Source organism: Actinia tenebrosa, unplaced genomic scaffold (genome assembly GCF_029948245.1).
Source record: "Actinia tenebrosa isolate PJP-AT-01 unplaced genomic scaffold, QUT_ActTen_1.0 PGA_scaffold7__59_contigs__length_16204524, whole genome shotgun sequence".
In the NCBI taxonomy this organism is placed as follows: Eukaryota; Metazoa; Cnidaria; class Anthozoa; order Actiniaria; family Actiniidae; genus Actinia; species Actinia tenebrosa.
In genome coordinates, this window is record NW_028292584.1 from 8,607,371 (window position 1) to 8,626,375 (window position 19,005).

Sequence of the window (19,005 nt, forward strand, 5' to 3'; positions counted from 1 at the left end):
ACAAATTATCCCAATAAGTGTGTGTTGAGTAGTTAAACAATAGATTAGCGGCAAATTTGAATTCAAATCCTGGTCTTTCATTTCCGGTTTGGTAAAAACTAAATGATGCAAGAAATGGAAGGCTTGCCCTATACAATGTTTTCTTCGCCAGATTAGTGATTGTGTAATCAATCGCCTAATGAAAACATAGTACGTATATTAGAGATAAGTATAAAAAACACAAGTACGCTTATGATACAGTTTGTTTCTGCCCCGACAAAGGATATTATCAGGATGACGCTTTGTTAGACCTTATCATATGTTGCTATGCGACAGCACGTTCATATTCGAAACAAAGATGCGGCACGTCCTTCTAAAGCCGTTGTTTGTAAAACCCCATGATATTTGGTCTGATGTGTAGCAACTATATTGTTCAAGATTCCTAATTTGATTGAAAAACCCTTTGATGTGGCTAATTGGGAAAAGTTGTCGATGGGGTGGCTTGGTTTGGAGTAGTCACACTGTAACATACGTCATGCATATATTGGTGATTCCATGAAAACCTTAAAATAAATTCTTAAAATATGTTTCATTTGTTTTTTTCTATAATCCTGTACCCCACAAGCTACATAACAATTACGTTTTTTTTTAGGGTCATGCTACTTTTTTAAAAATAATTTTTGTTGGAATGCAAAAATGGAGCTTGATGCCATTCATTTTTTATTACTTAATGATTATAAATGATCCCTATTTAATTTATTATTGAGGTTGATGAAGTACATTATAAAAGGATAACCAGACCTAGTTTGTCCTCGAAGATTAATCGAAATAAGTTACAGTGAAGGGACACGTTATTTATTGAAAATGGCTTCCTTGCAATGTATATACCACTCGTGCTAAACCTTTGTGGCAAATTTATCCACTTTCAGCAAAGGCACATGATACTTTTCAATTGATTCTTCTCAACATTGGTTTTTCCTATACAACATCTTGGACACTAAGTGAACTAACTATGAACTAAATCTAATTAATTTTCATTATATGCCTTTTTTTAATTTGTCTTTTCCTCTCCGGCAGATGTTTGATGGCCAAAGCATCTTGCAAATTCTCAACTTCTGTTCCTGTTATAACAGAGAAGAGGAAAATAGTTATACCAACAGCATAAAAAAAACAAGCAAACTTTTATTTAGTATGGGAAGACAATACGCTGAATATGTCAACAACTTTAGGCACTAAGAACAAAACCTTCTGTGTCTCCCAGTTAATACTCAAGGTAAGCTATGCGAGCTAAAATACTTTTACAATTTTTTTTTTGCACACAAAACTGTCTATTTTATATATTAAGAATTTTCAAAATTATTAAATTATTTGTAAATTAATTATAACATAATGCTTACTTTTTCTCTTATGCCTCTTTTCGTTTTGAACCAATAAAAGTCCTGAAAAGAAATAAACATGATTATTGTTTGTTAAACAGCAAGTGTTAATTTATTCCTAATGAATTGGTCCCTTTCATGTCATTAAATCTTTGGTCATTAAATACCAAATTATGACATATTTTAATTACTTTAACAAATAAAACAGCTTTTTTGAATGTAAGCATGAAATACGGTACTAGGATCTAGCAACACTTCATGCATGTAGATTGTGTCAGCACAATAGAGTAAGTTAATCTTATGTGACTTATACTTATAAAGACATTGAGACAAGGTAACAAAGATGAATGACAATAATCCCAACGGTTAAAATTTATTTTATTCAGGAAAGTTTTCAGTGTCTTTCTTTGTTTTAAATACTAAGATATTCATTAGTAGGTTTAATTTGTGTTAAAACAATTGAGACTACTTGTTCTCTAATTCTAAATTAGACTATGTTTCCGTTTTCTTATGAGTGAAATAGATTTGGAAGTGAGGTAATGTACGTACCTTGGCCTACAGCATCGCTTGCTGCATCCACTTCTAGGTCCTTTCCTACTTGAGTTGATTCTGTAGAGGGAAACGATTGCTCATGTGAATCATTCAGTGCATTTTGAAGTTGCTAGGTACATAGTTCTTAGCATCCATCTTTTGCTGGGGTATTATTTAAGGCAACATGAACCTACAGGGGCGACTATACCAAAAGAACATCAAAAATATAACCCAATAGTATTTATGTTATACCTTGGAGAGCGAAGCCAGAATGACTTAGGGGGAGGGGTTACAGGGTAAAAAAGGAAACCAATGAAATGAAGAAAAATGGTGCAATCAGTGAGGATCAAAACGACTTAAATTTGAGAGATTCAATAATTAAGCAGAAAGCATTAATAAATGAAAGTTTTCAGAACTTGCATAGTAAACTGTAGTGACTTCCTTTTTTTTCTCAAAAGAGAGGGGTATCCATATATAATAACCTAGTAATAACCCCCTGTAACCTTTACCTATGAAAATACTATACAGTTGCATTATAGAAAAGCACAAAGGAAATATTAATAATATTTCTATTTTTAATATTCCTCTAAATGTATATCAACCTACCAACAGTGCTACTTTTTGTTTGCAACATAGGGGTTGCACTTGAATTGGTTTTGGCACTCGATTTCTGAGTGCTTGTGAATGCTGTAAAGAAAATAGATCTCTTCATTAATTCCTGTTGCTTCGTTACTCTCTAATAATATATAAATAGTTAATTAAAAATAAACCTAACTTCCCTCCTTCATTTACATCCTGATCTTAGATAAAACACATGTTCAAATATTATAAATGGGTTACATATGAGTTTATGAACATTGGAAATAAGGTCTAGTGCAGGTACAGGTCTACTAGCTATTTCTAGAATTTAAATTGCTGCAATAGAACCGAAGTGATGTCACAAAATTATTTTTTGATATCTTTTTTACTCTATTACTATACTCTTATTATTACATAACTGTGATATTTCAACAACTTTGCCAACTTAGTAACTGAATAATTATATTTCTTACCATTATCTAGCTTGGCAAGCAATTCCTTGGAAAGTACTTTTCTTTGAATATGAATACATCCAGAGATCTGTCCCCTTCCTTGGAAGGTAAGCCTCCCACAGCAACCAATCTTAGCATTTCTTATGTAATGCTTTAATTGATGCTCAGTGACAGAGGTAATTCCAGCAAATTCAAGTGCATCCTTCGTATGAAAACCAAAGCTATCCCCACACATACATTTGGTCAAGACAGTTTTCCTTATGAAGAATCCCCTTGTCTGAATTCGAAAACAAACAAAAAAAAAACAAAATAAAAAGAAAATTAATAGAAATTGACATAAATTCACTATTTACAATCATGAAATGATTTTAAATTGGGTATCGAATAATTTAGAGTTAGGTTGAATTGGTTACATTACGAAATGCAAATTAACAAATTGACTTCAGTTTTTCTGCGTCTGTCCTCTTATTAACAATAAATTCATTCTATTCAATTCCATTAGCCTGGGGGAGGCTACAATTCCATCTACCTCCAACCTCCCTGGTTATCAGGAAATTACCTTTTCTGGTTGAGAAGAACATTCTTCAACAATTGCATTGATGGCACCCATCATCTCATCAGCCTTGATATCTAATGCACTGCCAGGACTATCCAAAAGCTCAAAATGAGTTGGAATAACACATTCCACAAAATACTTCTTTACTTGCTCAAAATGAAAAAACAGTGAAAGTTTCTCCAAGATCTGTGTATGGAAATAGAATAAGTTAAAAATGGATAAATCAGTTAGTGTTGGAGCATGGAGAAGAAATGAGGTGTGATGCATGGCAAGTGAGACTAAATAAATGAGGGACAAACATATTTAAGGTATAATGAATATGAGGATTACATTAAATAGGGAAAATAAGTTAAATTACAGAGAAGTAATAATTCACATTGGATTTTTCAACACATGAGAAAGGGAGTGGCAGTAGCTCTTAAAAAGTTTCCACTCGATTTCCATATTGAATCTTGGAAGCTGAACATCCTGGAAAACAAGCTGAAAAACCCACAAAAAGGTTGAAGAAACCCACAAATTAGCACAGATGAGATCAACCAATGACTTCCAATTAATGACAATGCTGGGTTGCTGTGTTTAACTTATTTTTAAAAATTATAACATAATTATTATTATAGACTGCAGTATCTCTTTCAAATTCAATTTTAATATATAGTCAGAATTGAAGTACCTTTCCTGTCGAAAATAAGATGAGCGCATAATTAAGTTGGCTGCGCATATCCAGGCTTGTTCTACTTAGAAGGGAACAGATTTCTTTAAATATTTCATCTCCCCTCATTTCTTCAAATTCTGTCTGTAGCTCTAACAGAATCCCCACACTTAACACCGCTCTCTCCAATAATGGACGTATCTTTGATTTTAATTCGAGGCAAGTTTCAAGACTTTGTTCTGCACTTATTGGAGAGAACGGTATTACAGCAATTCTCAAAAAAACCCTAAGCAAACACAAACAAAAAGGCAAATGGTTAAAAGATTGCAGATTCAAAATTAGCATTTTATAATAATCTAGCTGACACATAAAAATCTGTAAATTCCGCAAATGCAGTTAATTTACTGTAATTTCATTATGAAACAGTGTTTTTATACTTTAATTTGCACTTCATACTCTGTAGACTTTTTCTATGTTAACATTTTTTCAAATTGATGCTGCAATAACTAAGTATATATATATCTGTGACATTCTTTTTCACAGGTCTGATCCTTAGCCCGCCGCAGTGCACTGGTAACAGTTAGGTAATAATATTGATATAGCAAAAACTTTGGATATGTCTTTGGATATATGTTTGATTTTGCACTCTAAGGCTCATGTGCTGCACAATAGAAATTCACCAATTAAGTTACATAGTTGTCCTGTCCATAATTTTTTTCATCTAGCTTATTTTTAACAATAATTTTGACAGCTTTTCTAACAAGTTAACTTTCAATTTATTTTTTACATTTTCTAGGACAATACTTCAATATCTATTATATTGAAACAATTGTAAGTCAGATTTTAGTGGACAATACCTGGCGATTTTCTCTTGGTCCATTTTTTATTTTCTTCTGAGACATTGCGGATTCATCGTCATTAGAGGTATCGTTCTTGATCCCTCTTGTATTGCATTTGCTGTATTTCTTTGAGCCTATTGATATTGTGATATTAAAATATTAGCTATATTTTCATTAGTATAGCAAATCTTGAATTGGCCAGCACACTCTATATTCATGTTAATGGGTAAAATAATTCGAATGCCTTTGACTTTCTTTGAACAATATTGTATGTAAAATTTCAGTTTGTTGAAGCCTAACCAAAATATATACTTCCATTAACTAGTTTGATATGTTTTAAATGTTTTAAATGATATGTTTAGTACTGTACTTTGAATCAATTGGTAACCATGATCATCATCATGCATGCATAACCCCCAACCATATAACCATAACCCCCTACCATATGGCCCCCTATTTAATGTAAAGTTGTGTTTCATGTGGTCAATCGATCAAAACTCTATGAAAAGATTTCTTAAAATGACTGTTAAAACAGATTTGAATAATTGGAATAAAAGAAAAAAAAGGTGCACAATATAGAGCTTTCTAAACACCCAGTCTGATAATGTGATATTTTTAGACATGGTTTCTATAATGTTATAGTACCACAAATACTTCTCAGTTAGTAAATCTCATATTATATTACTTACCTGATTGAAGGTCTGCACTGTTAATGCCTCTAAGATTCCAAAATCGGAGACATCGTCCCACCAAAAAGGGAGTGTTCTACTGCCAGCTTTTTTTAAGATGCCTGCCTGTGTGCATTCTAAAAGAAAAGAATGAACAAGCTTAGAGAGGTGAAAAACAAATTGTTACTGCCATAAGCTATAGCGTGAAGCCAGAGAGAGAGGACATAACCAGGAGTAACCACCCAAATACATCACGACCCAATTGCAAAATGTACGTAGAAGTGTAATTCCTAAGATTTGATTAGCTATACATTACTTACATGACTTTTATTTGCATATCCTATCATTATCCCCCATTTGAATTTTTAACTGTGATCGAGGCCCAATCATAATATTGGTCTTACAATATTAAATACTGGAAATACAAATTAAACCATTCACTTCACATAGAAAAATAAATACCGAAAGAGTATTGTCCATTATGTTTTATACCATAAGTTTACTTCAAATTTTGAAACAATTGATTTCATTAATTACCTCCAGTCCTTTTAGACTCTCCGATGATGGACATGGCAACCTCAACTGCAAAGGACTTCCCTGAGACGGGAAGGCCATATGCCATTACCAATGGCACACCATCATACATCTTTCTAAGTTGCTCGTAATGGATTCCCACACCCATCCCTCCAAGGATCAGAAGGGCGGGTGGGAAATTCTTGCCCATTAAACTCGCCTCCATCTCTAATATCTCTTTTATAGCCTCACCTTCATCTAACAAACCATTGTCCCCTGAAAACATAGATTAATTATTACTGTACATATGCGTATGTAATTTAAATCTCACAACATAAGAGAGTACTCTATATGTACTATTATTGTACTATTGAATTAATAATTAATTATTTAGATTGTTATTACTTGTGTTTTAGGTAGATTTCATTGTTTGCAAGGTTAATTTTGGTGACTGACGGTTTCCAATTTTCCATAATTTGTCAATAAAAATCCATTATATTATATGTCCTTAAAGGGGACTAGCATGTAATATAAATCTTCCAAAATTTAATTCAGCTGAAACCTTAATGGAATAATCTTTACTTTAAGGGTCTGATATGTACTGTTTCATTGCAATATAAAGTGTCTGACAAATGATCAGATCAGATTGTACTAAAAAAATTGTCATGTGATGAATGTTGTAACATCCAAAACCACAGGTTTGATAATAAATAAAGGAGAACAAATATATCCTACAATATATTGATCACAATACAAAAAGAGGTGTCATGTACTTAACCTACACTTTCTAATGTATTTTAATATTTCTCTTTATAAAAAACAAACCTGTTATTTGGAGAAAAGGCAGGGGGTCAATTTCATCACCCAATACTGCGAATGGGGATGCACTTTCATCAAGCCTCCTAGCCATTCCATTTTCCACCGAAACATGGATGTTTGATCCTATTATCCATGTTGGTGGGATACTTCTCTCTTGTAAACCAATGCACTGCAGATGTGAAAAATCAAAGTAAGAATTTTAAGGTAGAGACATATTTCGACACCCATTTTAAAGTGCAGCTGCAATCATTTTTATGAGTTGCTTTTTTCTCTTCCGGTTTGAAAGAACTTTGATAACGAAGTAAAATATCACTTTCTTTTTCATAATTTTGATATAAATAATTAAAAGTTGCTCTAAATTTAAATTTGGTACTTAATTTCATTGTTAACAAAAAACTGGCAATTATAAGAATTATTTAAAATGTATATAATTAATTGGTTGTCATACACAGTGGGAGTATTAAGCAATACTACGTACTGAACATCCTATTTTCAGTTTTACTCTTTTTCTCTTATTAGTGAATTTTAGCATAACCATAAATAGAAGTCTCATTTAGATCAACCATGAAATAAATGAACACTTTCTCTGTTATCTATCTTGATACACCAGTTGATCCAACAATTCGTTGATGAATTATAATTGTTCAGTAATATATGTCTTTTTTATTTTATGTTTTTCATTATAATAACTCACCTCAACTGGGAATACTCGTCGAGGATTACTCAATTTCACATATTCGTCACAGAGCCTTTTGAAATAGGGGGGTAAATACTGTTCTTTAGATGGAACAGTCCACAATTTCTTGGACGAAAACTTGTTTAATATGCCTATCTGGGTAGACATGTCCCTCCATGTCAAATAGTACTGTTGACTATAAAGAAAAAAATATGTTAGCTCATAGTTATCTATTAGGAGTGTAGAATTTCTTTTGCAGCAGAATTGCGATCTAACTTCTTCTGCATGGTCGACCTATGAAACGTGCTTACTTTCCAGCACAGTTAACATCCTTGTTTCTCTAAATGTGCCGTTGTCCGTGAATAATGTGACCACAGTTTATAATCATGTCGTAAAGTCAAGTGTTTGCGAAATCAGAAAGCTCCCGGTACGACTTAAAAAGTATTTACAAATACAAGGCAAATTGGTACAGCTAGAAGAAAAACAAAAGGTAATGATAGCCAAAGCAAGAGGCCGAAAATAGTATAAACCCAGATTTTTGTAATAATGACCTAATAATGTGTAGAGATTATCAAATATTAAGAGCTTGATATCGTTCGTATTTCGAAGTTTCCATATCGAGTCTGCAAGCGAGTGACCTATATGATATAGAAAACTAGTCAATAAAAGGATACCAGGCTCTTAGCATTATATAACTTGTTAATTACACGTTTAGGGTCGATAAAATGACAACATTGGAAGTGATATCTTTTCACTTCACTGATGTCGACCCTAATTGTATATTAATGGTGATAATAAGTGAATATCGGGGAATATTTACCAAGACGCGAGTCTTAGTGTGGCGAGGTGAATATTTCTATTTTTTTAACACAAGTGAACTTGATTTTAAGTTAAGATTCTTTTTGTCTTCTCAAATTTTATTTATCTCTGCAAGCGGCACACATCGACGTGCGCGTGCGCGATTACAGGTGAATATAGCAGGATAAGACGTAAATTGTGACCAATGAGGGGGCCGGATTTATCATATCATATTCACTAGTGTAAAAATTATTAACATGGTTATTACGATACAGAAACTAACGCGCCTGTGCAAAAACGTTTAGATATTTTTAGCCTAGCCTTTTTTTGCTGCCCATTAAAAAATTACATGTCAATATAGATTTTCACGATAATAAACTTTTATCAAGATATTTAATTACGATAAAAGAGGCACAATTAAACAATTAATTGTCGAAAATAAAAAAAATCGCAAATAATCTCATTAAGGGGAAAAAAGCAAAAAAGAAGCAAAATAATCATCTGAGTTAATCTTTATGATTTTGCTTGTAACTAAAAACTAGGTGTATTTTTCCGTTGGAAATGTACAAGTAGACTCGAATTATAAGTGAAACAAATACTTGTTTTATGATATTTAATTTTAGAGTGGTTTTCATAAACCCGTGAAATACATTTTAGCATGTCTAGTACTATTACACTCTAATTCTTTTGTCTTCTATTGTGTTTATCCCACTATTACACTTTAATTAGCTCACATTATTTCATGCAAGGATTATGAAAACCACTATGATATATAATAGGTCTATGGAATATCCACATCTTTCTCTTAAGCCCCGTTTACACTAGCGATTTTTGCTGCGATTTTTTTGCGATTTTGTCCATAATAATTAATGGAATATAATAATGACGAATTTACTTGTAAAGTTTTTTTCAGGATACCATGGTTTTTGTAGAGGAATGTCTCTTTTGAAGGATGAGACAAAATATTTCATATTACCGAAAATTGCCACAAAAATCGCCAGTGTAAACGGGGCTTTAAATATAATATTCTCTATTTTGTAGTTCATGTTTGTTTTAACGTATACTGAAATAAATACATGAAAACTATGTTTATGTTCTCAATTTGATCTGGTACATTATGATCGCAATATACGTGCATGAAAATTACTTTTCTTCTTTATGGTGAAATCATAAGTTCTTAACTAGAACTGTCCATCTAGCCTTGTGTTAAGCCCCGTTTACACTAGCGATTTTTGCAGCGGTTTTTGCTGCGATTTGTTTTTGGGATTTTGTTCATAATAAATAATGGTAAAGAATTTACTTGTAAAGTTTTTTTCAGGATACCAAGGTTTTCCTAGACGGATGCCACTTTCGAAGGATAAGAAAAAAGATTTCATATTTCCAAAAATTGCCACAAAAATCTCCGCAAAAATCTCCGCAAAAAATCGCCAATGTAAAGCGGAGCTTTAGGATGGCGTTTGATGTGTTTTCGGGAGTGCCCTATTTTTAGATAGTATATACCGCAGAACCAATCATATTCCTCGAAATGTCAAGCGCTGCGCTGATCGTATCAATATAATTGCAAAAACCAAGATAAGACAAAAAGAAAATAACTATGGCGTCGTATGATACTTGAAAAAAATACAAAAACTTGATTTGACGCATAAAAAATACATATTGCATTTTAAAATCAAAATTCGAAGGTTTCAAGTCCAACATGACATATAGTAGCGCCAAAGTTTTCGATCAAAAATCAAAATTAACTTAATTTTGTATTATACATGTTTATCCTTTGAATTTGTTGACATATCTCTTTTCCAAAGAGTGCGGTATATATTGTGATTAAAATAAAGTAAGCCAATCACCTGAAGTAAGTCAAGCACTTGAAGCAAGCCAAGCACCTGAAGTAAGCCAATCACCTGAAGTAAGTGAAGCACCTGAAGTAAGTGAAGCACCTCAAGTAAGTGAAGCACCTCAAGTAGCCAAGCACCTCAAGTAAGTGAAGCACCTCAAGTAAGTGAAACACCTCAAGTAAGCCAATCACCTCAAGTAAGCCAAGCACCTCAAGTAAGCCAATCACCTGAAGTAAGTCAAGCACCTGAAGTAAGTGAAGCACGTCAAGTAAGTGAAGCACCTCAAGTAAGCCAATCACCTCAAGTAAGCCAAGCACCTCAAGTAAGCCAAGCACGTCAAGTAAGTGAAGCTCAAGTAAGCCAAGCACCTGAAGTAAGCCAAGCACCTGAAGTAAGTGAAGCACCTTGAAGTAAGCCAATCACCTCAAGTAAGAAGCACCTCAAGTAAGCCAAGCACCTGAAGTAAGTGAAGTAAGCCAAGCACCTGAAGTAAGCCAAGCACTCAAAAGCAAGCCAATCACCTGAAGTAAGCCAAGCACCTAAGTAAGCCAATCACCTGAAGTAAGTAAGCACCTCAAGTAAGCCAAGTAAGTCAAGCACCAAGTAAGTGAAGCACCGTCAAGTAAGCCAAGCACCTCAAGTAAGCCAAGCACCTGAAGTAAGTAAGCAGAAGTAAGCCAAGCACCTCAAGTAAGTGAAGCACCTCAAGTAAGTGAAACACCTCAAGTAAGCCAATCACCTCAAGTAAGCCAAGCACCTCAAGTAAGCCAATCACCTGAAGTAAGCCAAGCACCTCAAGTAAGCCAAGCACCTCAAGTAGCCAAGCACTCAAGTAAGTGAAGACACCTGAAGGTAAGCCAAGCACCTCAAGTAAGCCGCACCTGAAGTAAGTGAAGCACCTCAATCAGCCAAGCTCTCAAGTAGCCAGCACCTGAAGTAAGCCAAGCACCTCAAGTAAGTGAAGCACCTCCAAGTAATTAAACACCTCAAGTAAGCCAATCACCTCAAGTAAGCCAAGCACTCAAGTAAGCCAATCCCTGAAGTACCCCAATCACCTTAGATAAGCCCACACCTGAAGTAAGTGAGGCACTCAAGTAAGCCAAGCACGTCAAGTAAGTGAAGCAGGTCAAGTAAGCCAAGCACCTCAAGCAAGCCAAGCACCTCAAGTGCAAGCACCTGAAGTAAATCCATCACCTGAAGTAAGTAGCACCTCAAGTAAGCCAAGCACCTCAATAGCCAAGCACCTCAGTAAGCCAAGCACCTGCAGTAAGCCAAGCAGGTCAAGTAAAGCAATTCACTCAAGTAAGCCAAGCACCTGAAGTAAGTGAAGCACCTCAAGCAAGCAAGCTCCTCAAGTAAGCCAAGCACCTGAAGTAAGCCAAGCACCAAAAGCAAGCCAATCACCTGAAGTAAGCCAAGCACCTAAAGTAAGTCAAGCACCTGAAGTAAGTGAAGCACGTCAAGTAAGCCAAGCACCTGAAGCAAGCCAAGCACGTCAAGTAAGTGAAGCACCTGAAGTAAGCCAATCACCTCAAGTAAGCCAAGCAGTAACGATAGCTATGAAAACGCCAACGGAGCCACAAGGAGACAGACACCAGCACACACACCACAACACAAGAGGTATTAGTGCCATAAAACAAGAGCTATTAGTGCCACTTCATGAGGTCGTACATGAAGAAGTAACCCCAGTTTCCCAGTCTATTAGTGATCACATTCAAGATGGCGGACGGTTCGTTATTAGATTCCTTCTTATATTATGGTCTTTTCTTAGGCGGCATTTTCCAGTTGATGTGTATCTTGGCTATAGTGTTTATTCCACCAAGCAGCCCAGAAGAAGTACAAAATCAATACGACGGTTCAATACCAAAGAAGACACAAGGAGTTCAAAGGACCAGACCCGAGAAAAAGAAAAAGAGATAGCAATATTTTTATCGTCATTTTGCCACATTTGTTATAATTTTGGATTTCAAAATTTCATGGATCTTGACGTGTGGAGCTTATTGAGGATCTTTCTTAACATTCTTAACAAAGAGTAGAGACTTCAAGGGAGTGGAGCTCTGATGAATTTATGGAGCAAACAACCAAGTTATGCATCGATAAACATCTCGGATAAGCTACGAGATTTTGAATTCACAGGATATATAAAAAAGATTGAAGTGCCTTCGATTTAAACTAAAATGGATAGCTCCAAGCAACATGTGTATATTTTACTTACTAAGTCACAGGAAGCATTTGGGCACGATCGAGAACGTGGAAACATTATGGTCGACATCAAATCAATGTCAGTGAATTGTTATTTTCATTGTGAATCGTGATATATTATGTACATACACGACAAATATTTGTACTTTAAAGTGTCTACTTCGATATACTCAGTACTCACGTAAATATAAGATTTATTGTATAAACTAACTTTTATAAATTATTTTACTTCAAAGGGTTGTAATTGGTAATGGGGTTTAAGGACCTAGTTTGAAACTGTAACTCGTGAATAATAAATAATTCGCTAGGAATTTACAGCTGGGTGTGTATTCTGAAGGTACCATTGTTAAGAACTCCAAAAGAATAGCAGTCTGATAGCTAGGGGAAGAAACAGCACATAATAGTGATGAGCAATATCAGCTGCCTAAAAATTTTAAAATTTAAATTTCTCTTGTACAATTTGTCTTCAAAGTCAATATATGTTTATCAAAAATATAAGAAGAGTTTTGACATCCGTGAGGTAAATGATGCAGGTTATAATTCATAAGTTGACAGGAATGTTAAGCTTATATTTTAGGCCAAGTTATTTCTAAATACCAAAAGAAATGAGAATGTCTTTTAGTGTAAAATTGGGCTGTCAATTTTATATTTAACAAATATCCTTTGTTTGTACCTCTACAATTTACATATTTTTTATATGAAATTGAACAAGAATGAAAGTTGTTTTTGAAAAGCCCTTATAAGAATATCATTCAGGGCTTGGTTGTATGAAAGGTGTAGCACTATTCGATGGATAAATCCTTATCCAGTGAAGGAGTCAATGCCGTTATCCAATAGATTTATATACTGGATATGATTTAACCATTAGATAGCACTATCCATCCTTTAAACAACCGGGCCCAGAACTAGGCTTAATTCCTTCTTTTACAAAGGCTGCCATTGGAGTGTACTTGTTTTGGAGTGAGGGAGCTAAAATGGCTATTTATTCATTATTTATATAGAAAATTCAAACTGTTACCTGTGCTTCACCTAAAATCTTTTCATATTTAAACCCTTCCCCCCAGCGCCAATCAATTGCATAATATTATCTCATCAGACTGTGTAAAGCATCAATGATAAGGAACTTCATTGATCAACTTTATTATACACATATTTTATAATGCATATTCTACACTCAAGATGTTTGGGTTTTTTGGCTTCCTTCAATAAAAAAAATACGAACTCATCCCATTGGAAATTTGATTGATGGAAGCCAAAAAACCAGACGACTCAAATTATAGCTAGTTCTTTGGATTGTGTAATCATTAGAATGGTTATTCCCACAATACCCATATCTGGAGGTAGTATAATTTATTCTGTGAACTCTAGTATAATTTATTCTGCAAACTCCATAGTTGCAAGCTGCACACTGAACTTTTGTTTTTTCACTACCATCAATCAAAAATAATCAGTCAGTACCTTTTATATTCTTGACTGGCAGCAGTAAATACCCAATTTCACAACAAACCATTGAAATGCCTGAGTTAGTAGAATAATAATTTATATCAGAAGCAGCAGTAACAGTATGTTTTACTACAGAACATGATCAAGAATACCACTGTTTCACAGATTTTCTTGATAATATTGCTCTTAACCACTATTTTAACAAATTGTCATTTTGGAAATGATCATTCATAAATGTCTAAGTTTAGTTTAGAGTGTCAGGCTTTGGCACTTTCAATTCTAGTATATCTTTAATACAGAAATGAATTAAAGCTACGCATCTGACATGGCTGTCATGGAATTGACAACTTCAACTTGTCACAAATCACAGTGCACATGATTGAATTCATTTGATCAGGATCAGTGACTTGCAGGAAATCTGTTCTAAAATCCTCAACTTTCAGTAAACCTTGAAATCCTTCTTCAATCAGTCCTTGAAGCAAAGGAGTAAAGTTCAATTTACTCTTTCAATCAAAGCTTTAAGTCCTAAACTCAAAGCACTTCCCCCTGCCATACCGAGTGTCATACTCAGCACTCCAAGATACCCAACAGTTTCTTTAGCTTTTCCGGGTACATCAAGAGGAGCATGGGACATGAGAGAAGTGTTCAGATGTCCTGTTGAAAGTCCTAATAAACCCACAAAGGTGGCCATCCAAGCTGGTCTTCTACTCAGCATGTATGGTGGTACACTCAAGCATATGCCAATAATTAGCGAAAATCTCACAAAGGTAGACAGCCATGCCCAGCCTAGATTATAGGTGTAATATAATGACATAGGTCCTCGGCCAAGCATGTCACCAATGTTGTAAACAAGTACCAAAAGCACTGGATACCATCCTTTACCAAGGAAATCATTTGCCATGGTAATGACAGAAGGTAACACCATGAATTGCTGTAACTGGATCAGCATTAACAGAAAACAATAACAAAAAACTCGCTTGTAACTCAGAACTTTGATTGCTTCATAGGAGAAGCAAGCAAATCGCTTGAAAGGACTTTTCAAGTCCGTATCCAAACTGTACTTAGCAGCTCTGGAGTAATATCTTTGAAATGCTCTGCCTTTGGTTAAACGAATAAAGAGTATGATAACAACTGCTATGAAGAATGCCGTAGCTCCAAAGTAGTAGTAGGTAGACAGGTGCATGCTGGCTGTTGTACTCTTGGTGACGATTCGCAGAAGGGTGATAATGAAACCACATAAGCTTGCACCAAACTGTGAAGCAAGAAAGAATATTTAAATCATGTTTAATTTCATATGTGAAAGTAATTAATGTTGTATCGTTAATTGTTTTGAAAAATATCTTAGATTTAAGAAACATTACTATCAAAGTAAGGTAATAGACCCAGTGAAGTGGAAAAAATATGTTTTTGCATGACAAAAGATATCCTTTCCTAAAATTCAAAGAGAAAATTCTAATTGTGTTGTCATACGGCCTGGCTACAATTATTAGTACAATATATATGAGTAACAATGGTTCAAATATTTTTCATTGTACAAGATACTAAATTTTGTATAAACCAAAACCAAACCTACCATTAACCCTTGGGTGTATAATGGTGGTAAAGCATGGCTTGTAAGACCAAACAAAGTGGATTGACAAACAGCATCAGCTAAGCCAAGGACGCCAGCCATTGCTAGAACAGCCCAGTAATGAAACTTATGAGGATTAATGCAAGGGTCCCCACATAACTCGAGTCGATCTAAAGCAATGAATCCCAACATAGACAAAGCCATCACGCCGAAACCACATACTATCCTCCATCGAAAACTAGAGCCTCTTCCCCAGACGAGATTGACAAATGAACCACAGAACAATAGAGGATTGTAGATAACATTAAGGGCGAATTCTGGCTCTGTTTTTGGGAAAATATCGTCGAAGTAATCCACGGCTGCGAAGATTACGAACATTGGCAAAACCGAGCCGATCCCAAAGAAGACAAACTGTAAATACATAGAGACATTTTTCTTCTTTAGCATAGCTGCTAGAGGACGATCCTTCACCACAGACGGGCTTGAAAACCCGTCTTCGTTGAGAAATTGTTCTGATTCAGCTTCAAGGTCGGCCATTGTCATTGCCACGTCGTTTTGGGGCCAATTTGGCAACGATGTTAATTATTATTAGCGTGAGGGCATACGATGAATGAATGGAAACCAGATATGTGCTTGGCACGATTGATATGCTGAATCAAAGCGTATTTGTATGCTGGAAACGCCAAAGGATAAGTTGTACTTGGATTATATTTGTTTTGGTGCATACATTACGATACAGTAATGGATTAACCCACTGCTGGTCATGTCCGCATGGGTGAAAACCGCTACCATGACACTGCAGACGCAATTAGAGATTTGCGCGTATTTTGCGGTTATCATAAAAAATTTTCCCCACAAAATCATGGGTCTTAAAAGAATGGGCCCTTTATAATTTATGATTTTTAAAGATCATTTTAAAGGTCCAATCATGGACAAATCTCTAATTGCGAACAAAAACTATATGGAGCCACCTTAAAAGGATGGATTCTTCAATGGTTCTTTATGATTTATGATTTTTAATGATATCTTTAAAGGTTCAAGACAAAATGAAAGATCATGGATGGTAAAAAATCATTAACCATGGACATTTAGAGAGATATAATAGAGAGCAGAACAAAGAACAAAAGAAAACACACAAAAGAAAACGACAGAAAAATAGGTCAAATGAAAAGGCAGTAATCTTGAGTCAGCGGTAACACGTATTCGCGCGCGCAAGATCTCATGATTTAACAATAATAACTATGGCAACTAATTCAAGCCACTCTTAATTTACTTTTTAGTCATTTTTCTTACTCTTATGAAGTAAATATGAAGGTGTTCTCTAACAATCTACGCTACATGCACCTTGACAAAACGTACTGCTTATTATCAGGTAAGAGTGATTGAAAAGATTCTCTTATTTTCTCTTCTCTTCTCTTCTCTTCTCTTCTCTTTCTTTTCCATCCTTCCACGATTACTAGCTCTCTACATACCTACACTACACTAAAACTGAACTTATCTTTATAGGTAAAAATATCCGTATCGTCCTGGAACTATTCCGTTTACTTGACATCCATGATGAAATGGCGCTGAATGACGTCCAGTTTCTAGCTTTCATGCGCGTAACGACCGACCTGAATAAAAACCAGATCTACAAAGTATTCGACATGCTCGATGTCGACGGCTCAGGCTCCATTGATTTTGACGAGTTTTACCTTCTTATCTGTATCCTGATTGCTGTGCAGGACAGGGAGGAAAAGCACTTCATCTACCGTCATTCTCGGACAGTTTTTGACCTTCTAGATGAAGACAGTAGCGGAAACATATCGTCCTTTGAGTTTGAAACGTTCGGATTTATGTTTAACCTCGAGGGCAAAGCGATAAGGGAAATCTTTAAGGATTTTGATGTGTCCGGTGATCAGGTTGGTTTGAAGCGATCAGTCTAACATTTCTAACATTTTGATGATCAATTAGCAAGATTCTATAGATCGAATGCGGTGATAGCCTAAGAGGATTTTGTCTCTGGACTTAATTACCTAAGATGTTCTTCGTCCCTTAGGGCTTTCATGCATATTTTTGCAATCTCACACTAAATGCAAAACTTGGCACATCTTGATTGCATTAAGGCTTAATCCACACTTGTAATGCGTTTTCAAAAAGTTTCGTTTTATACGGACGCGTCTAACCAAAAAAGCATTGAAAGCTCACCCTCCGTACTCGCGTTTTCTTAGAGATATTGCCCTGCAGCTATCAACACTAACGTAATAGGCGAAATTTACGGTGTGATAACGCGGGGCACTGAATTTTTCTGCAAATTGCGTTGCGACCGCACAAGGTGCAAAAACTGTTTACACGGTGCAACGGAGGCGCAATCCTTTGCCAAAAGTAGAAACGAATTCTACTTTTTTCAACAATTGCTGCAACTTGTCTCGCAACATTTTTTAAAAATTGCTTTATAGGTTACACGCTGCAATGCCCCATGCAACTTGTCTGACAACGCCGCTGCGAGACAAGTTCCAGATAAAATTGCTCCGTATAATCGCTCCTTTAAGTACGGACGGAAGATAAACTGCTGTACATATTTCAGGAAACACCTTCCTTCAAATTTTTCAAATCCAGCTTACAAACGGAGCTCGAGAATGTAGCGTGTCGGGTTAGGGAGAGAAACGGGAGACCGCCTCGATTCAAGGAAAAAACCAAGTGCATTTTTAAAAATTTGAATCAACTCATTTTAGTTTACGCGCTTCTCATCAGCATTTTCTATTTCAATTGTTTCTTGACAGGAACTTGATTATACAGAATTCAAGATGTTTGCCATGGCTTGTATAGATCGATGTGCTGAGATAGAGAATACCACAGGGCCTAAACGATGTGCTATTTGTATTTCCAGGACTCGTGATTCTTGCGCAATTATGTGATTAGAGTAACACGCGGCATATACGACACTAAAAAAGAAAAACACACCAGTCGGTATCATAAACATAATATAAAAACGATAACTAGTTATTATTTTTTCCCAATTACTTCGTATACATGTTTTAATAATGAAGGCATGACGATTCCGAAACAGGCTGGTTCTCACTAAAATTGCGTTGTTCTTTACCTTGAATTATAAAGAAGAATACATTAAACATTTAAACGTATATTAAAAAAAGAAAGTATTTATGCATAGAAAATATATTAGTTGATGTTAGCTTAAAACTACTTTAATTTTTTGAAAGATATTTTGATGTTGTTGCATGATGATGATATGCTGCTGTTGTATGATGATATGTTGTTGTATGATGATATGTTGTTGTATGATGATATGTTGTTGTATGATGATATGCTGTTGTATGATGATATGTTGTCGTATGATGATATGTTGTTGTATGATGATATGTTGTTGTATGATGATACACTGTTGTTGTATGATGATATGTTGTTGTATGATGATATGTTGTTGTATGATGATATGTTGTTGTATGATGATACGCTGTTGTTGTATGATGATATGCTGTTGTATGATGATATGTTGTTTTATGATGATATGTTGTTTTATGAT

The 19,005-nt window shown here is 35.0% G+C and overlaps 2 protein-coding genes and 1 non-coding gene across 3 annotated transcripts; 1 reads left to right on the top strand and 2 right to left on the bottom strand.

Moving 5' to 3' along the window:
- Window positions 1-1,002: 1,002 nt before the first annotated feature.
- On the bottom strand, window positions 1,003-8,787 carry LOC116297095 (uncharacterized). The gene is made up of 13 exons (XR_016121789.1): window positions 7,949-8,787; window positions 7,656-7,833; window positions 6,968-7,130; window positions 6,167-6,418; window positions 5,651-5,766; window positions 4,980-5,095; window positions 4,144-4,408; window positions 3,477-3,659; window positions 2,939-3,194; window positions 2,493-2,573; window positions 1,905-1,964; window positions 1,377-1,418; window positions 1,003-1,100 (listed from the first exon to the last, which is right to left on the bottom strand). It is a non-coding gene; the product is annotated as an uncharacterized LOC116297095 (transcript).
- A 4,806-nt stretch (window positions 8,788-13,593) lies between these two features.
- On the bottom strand, window positions 13,594-16,211 carry LOC116305902 (uncharacterized). Its single transcript, XM_031715901.2, has 2 exons — window positions 15,486-16,211; window positions 13,594-15,164 (listed from the first exon to the last, which is right to left on the bottom strand). The coding sequence occupies exons 1-2, from the start codon at window positions 16,023-16,025 to the stop codon at window positions 14,406-14,408; spliced, it is 1,299 nt and encodes a 432-aa protein (XP_031571761.1). The 5' UTR covers window positions 16,026-16,211; the 3' UTR covers window positions 13,594-14,405.
- A 9-nt stretch (window positions 16,212-16,220) lies between these two features.
- On the top strand, window positions 16,221-18,595 carry LOC116305903 (EF-hand calcium-binding domain-containing protein 9). Its single transcript, XM_089040284.1, has 3 exons — window positions 16,221-16,854; window positions 16,989-17,383; window positions 18,245-18,595. The coding sequence occupies exons 1-3, from the start codon at window positions 16,791-16,793 to the stop codon at window positions 18,377-18,379; spliced, it is 594 nt and encodes a 197-aa protein (XP_088896410.1). The 5' UTR covers window positions 16,221-16,790; the 3' UTR covers window positions 18,380-18,595.
- The last annotated feature ends 410 nt before the right edge of the window (window positions 18,596-19,005 follow it).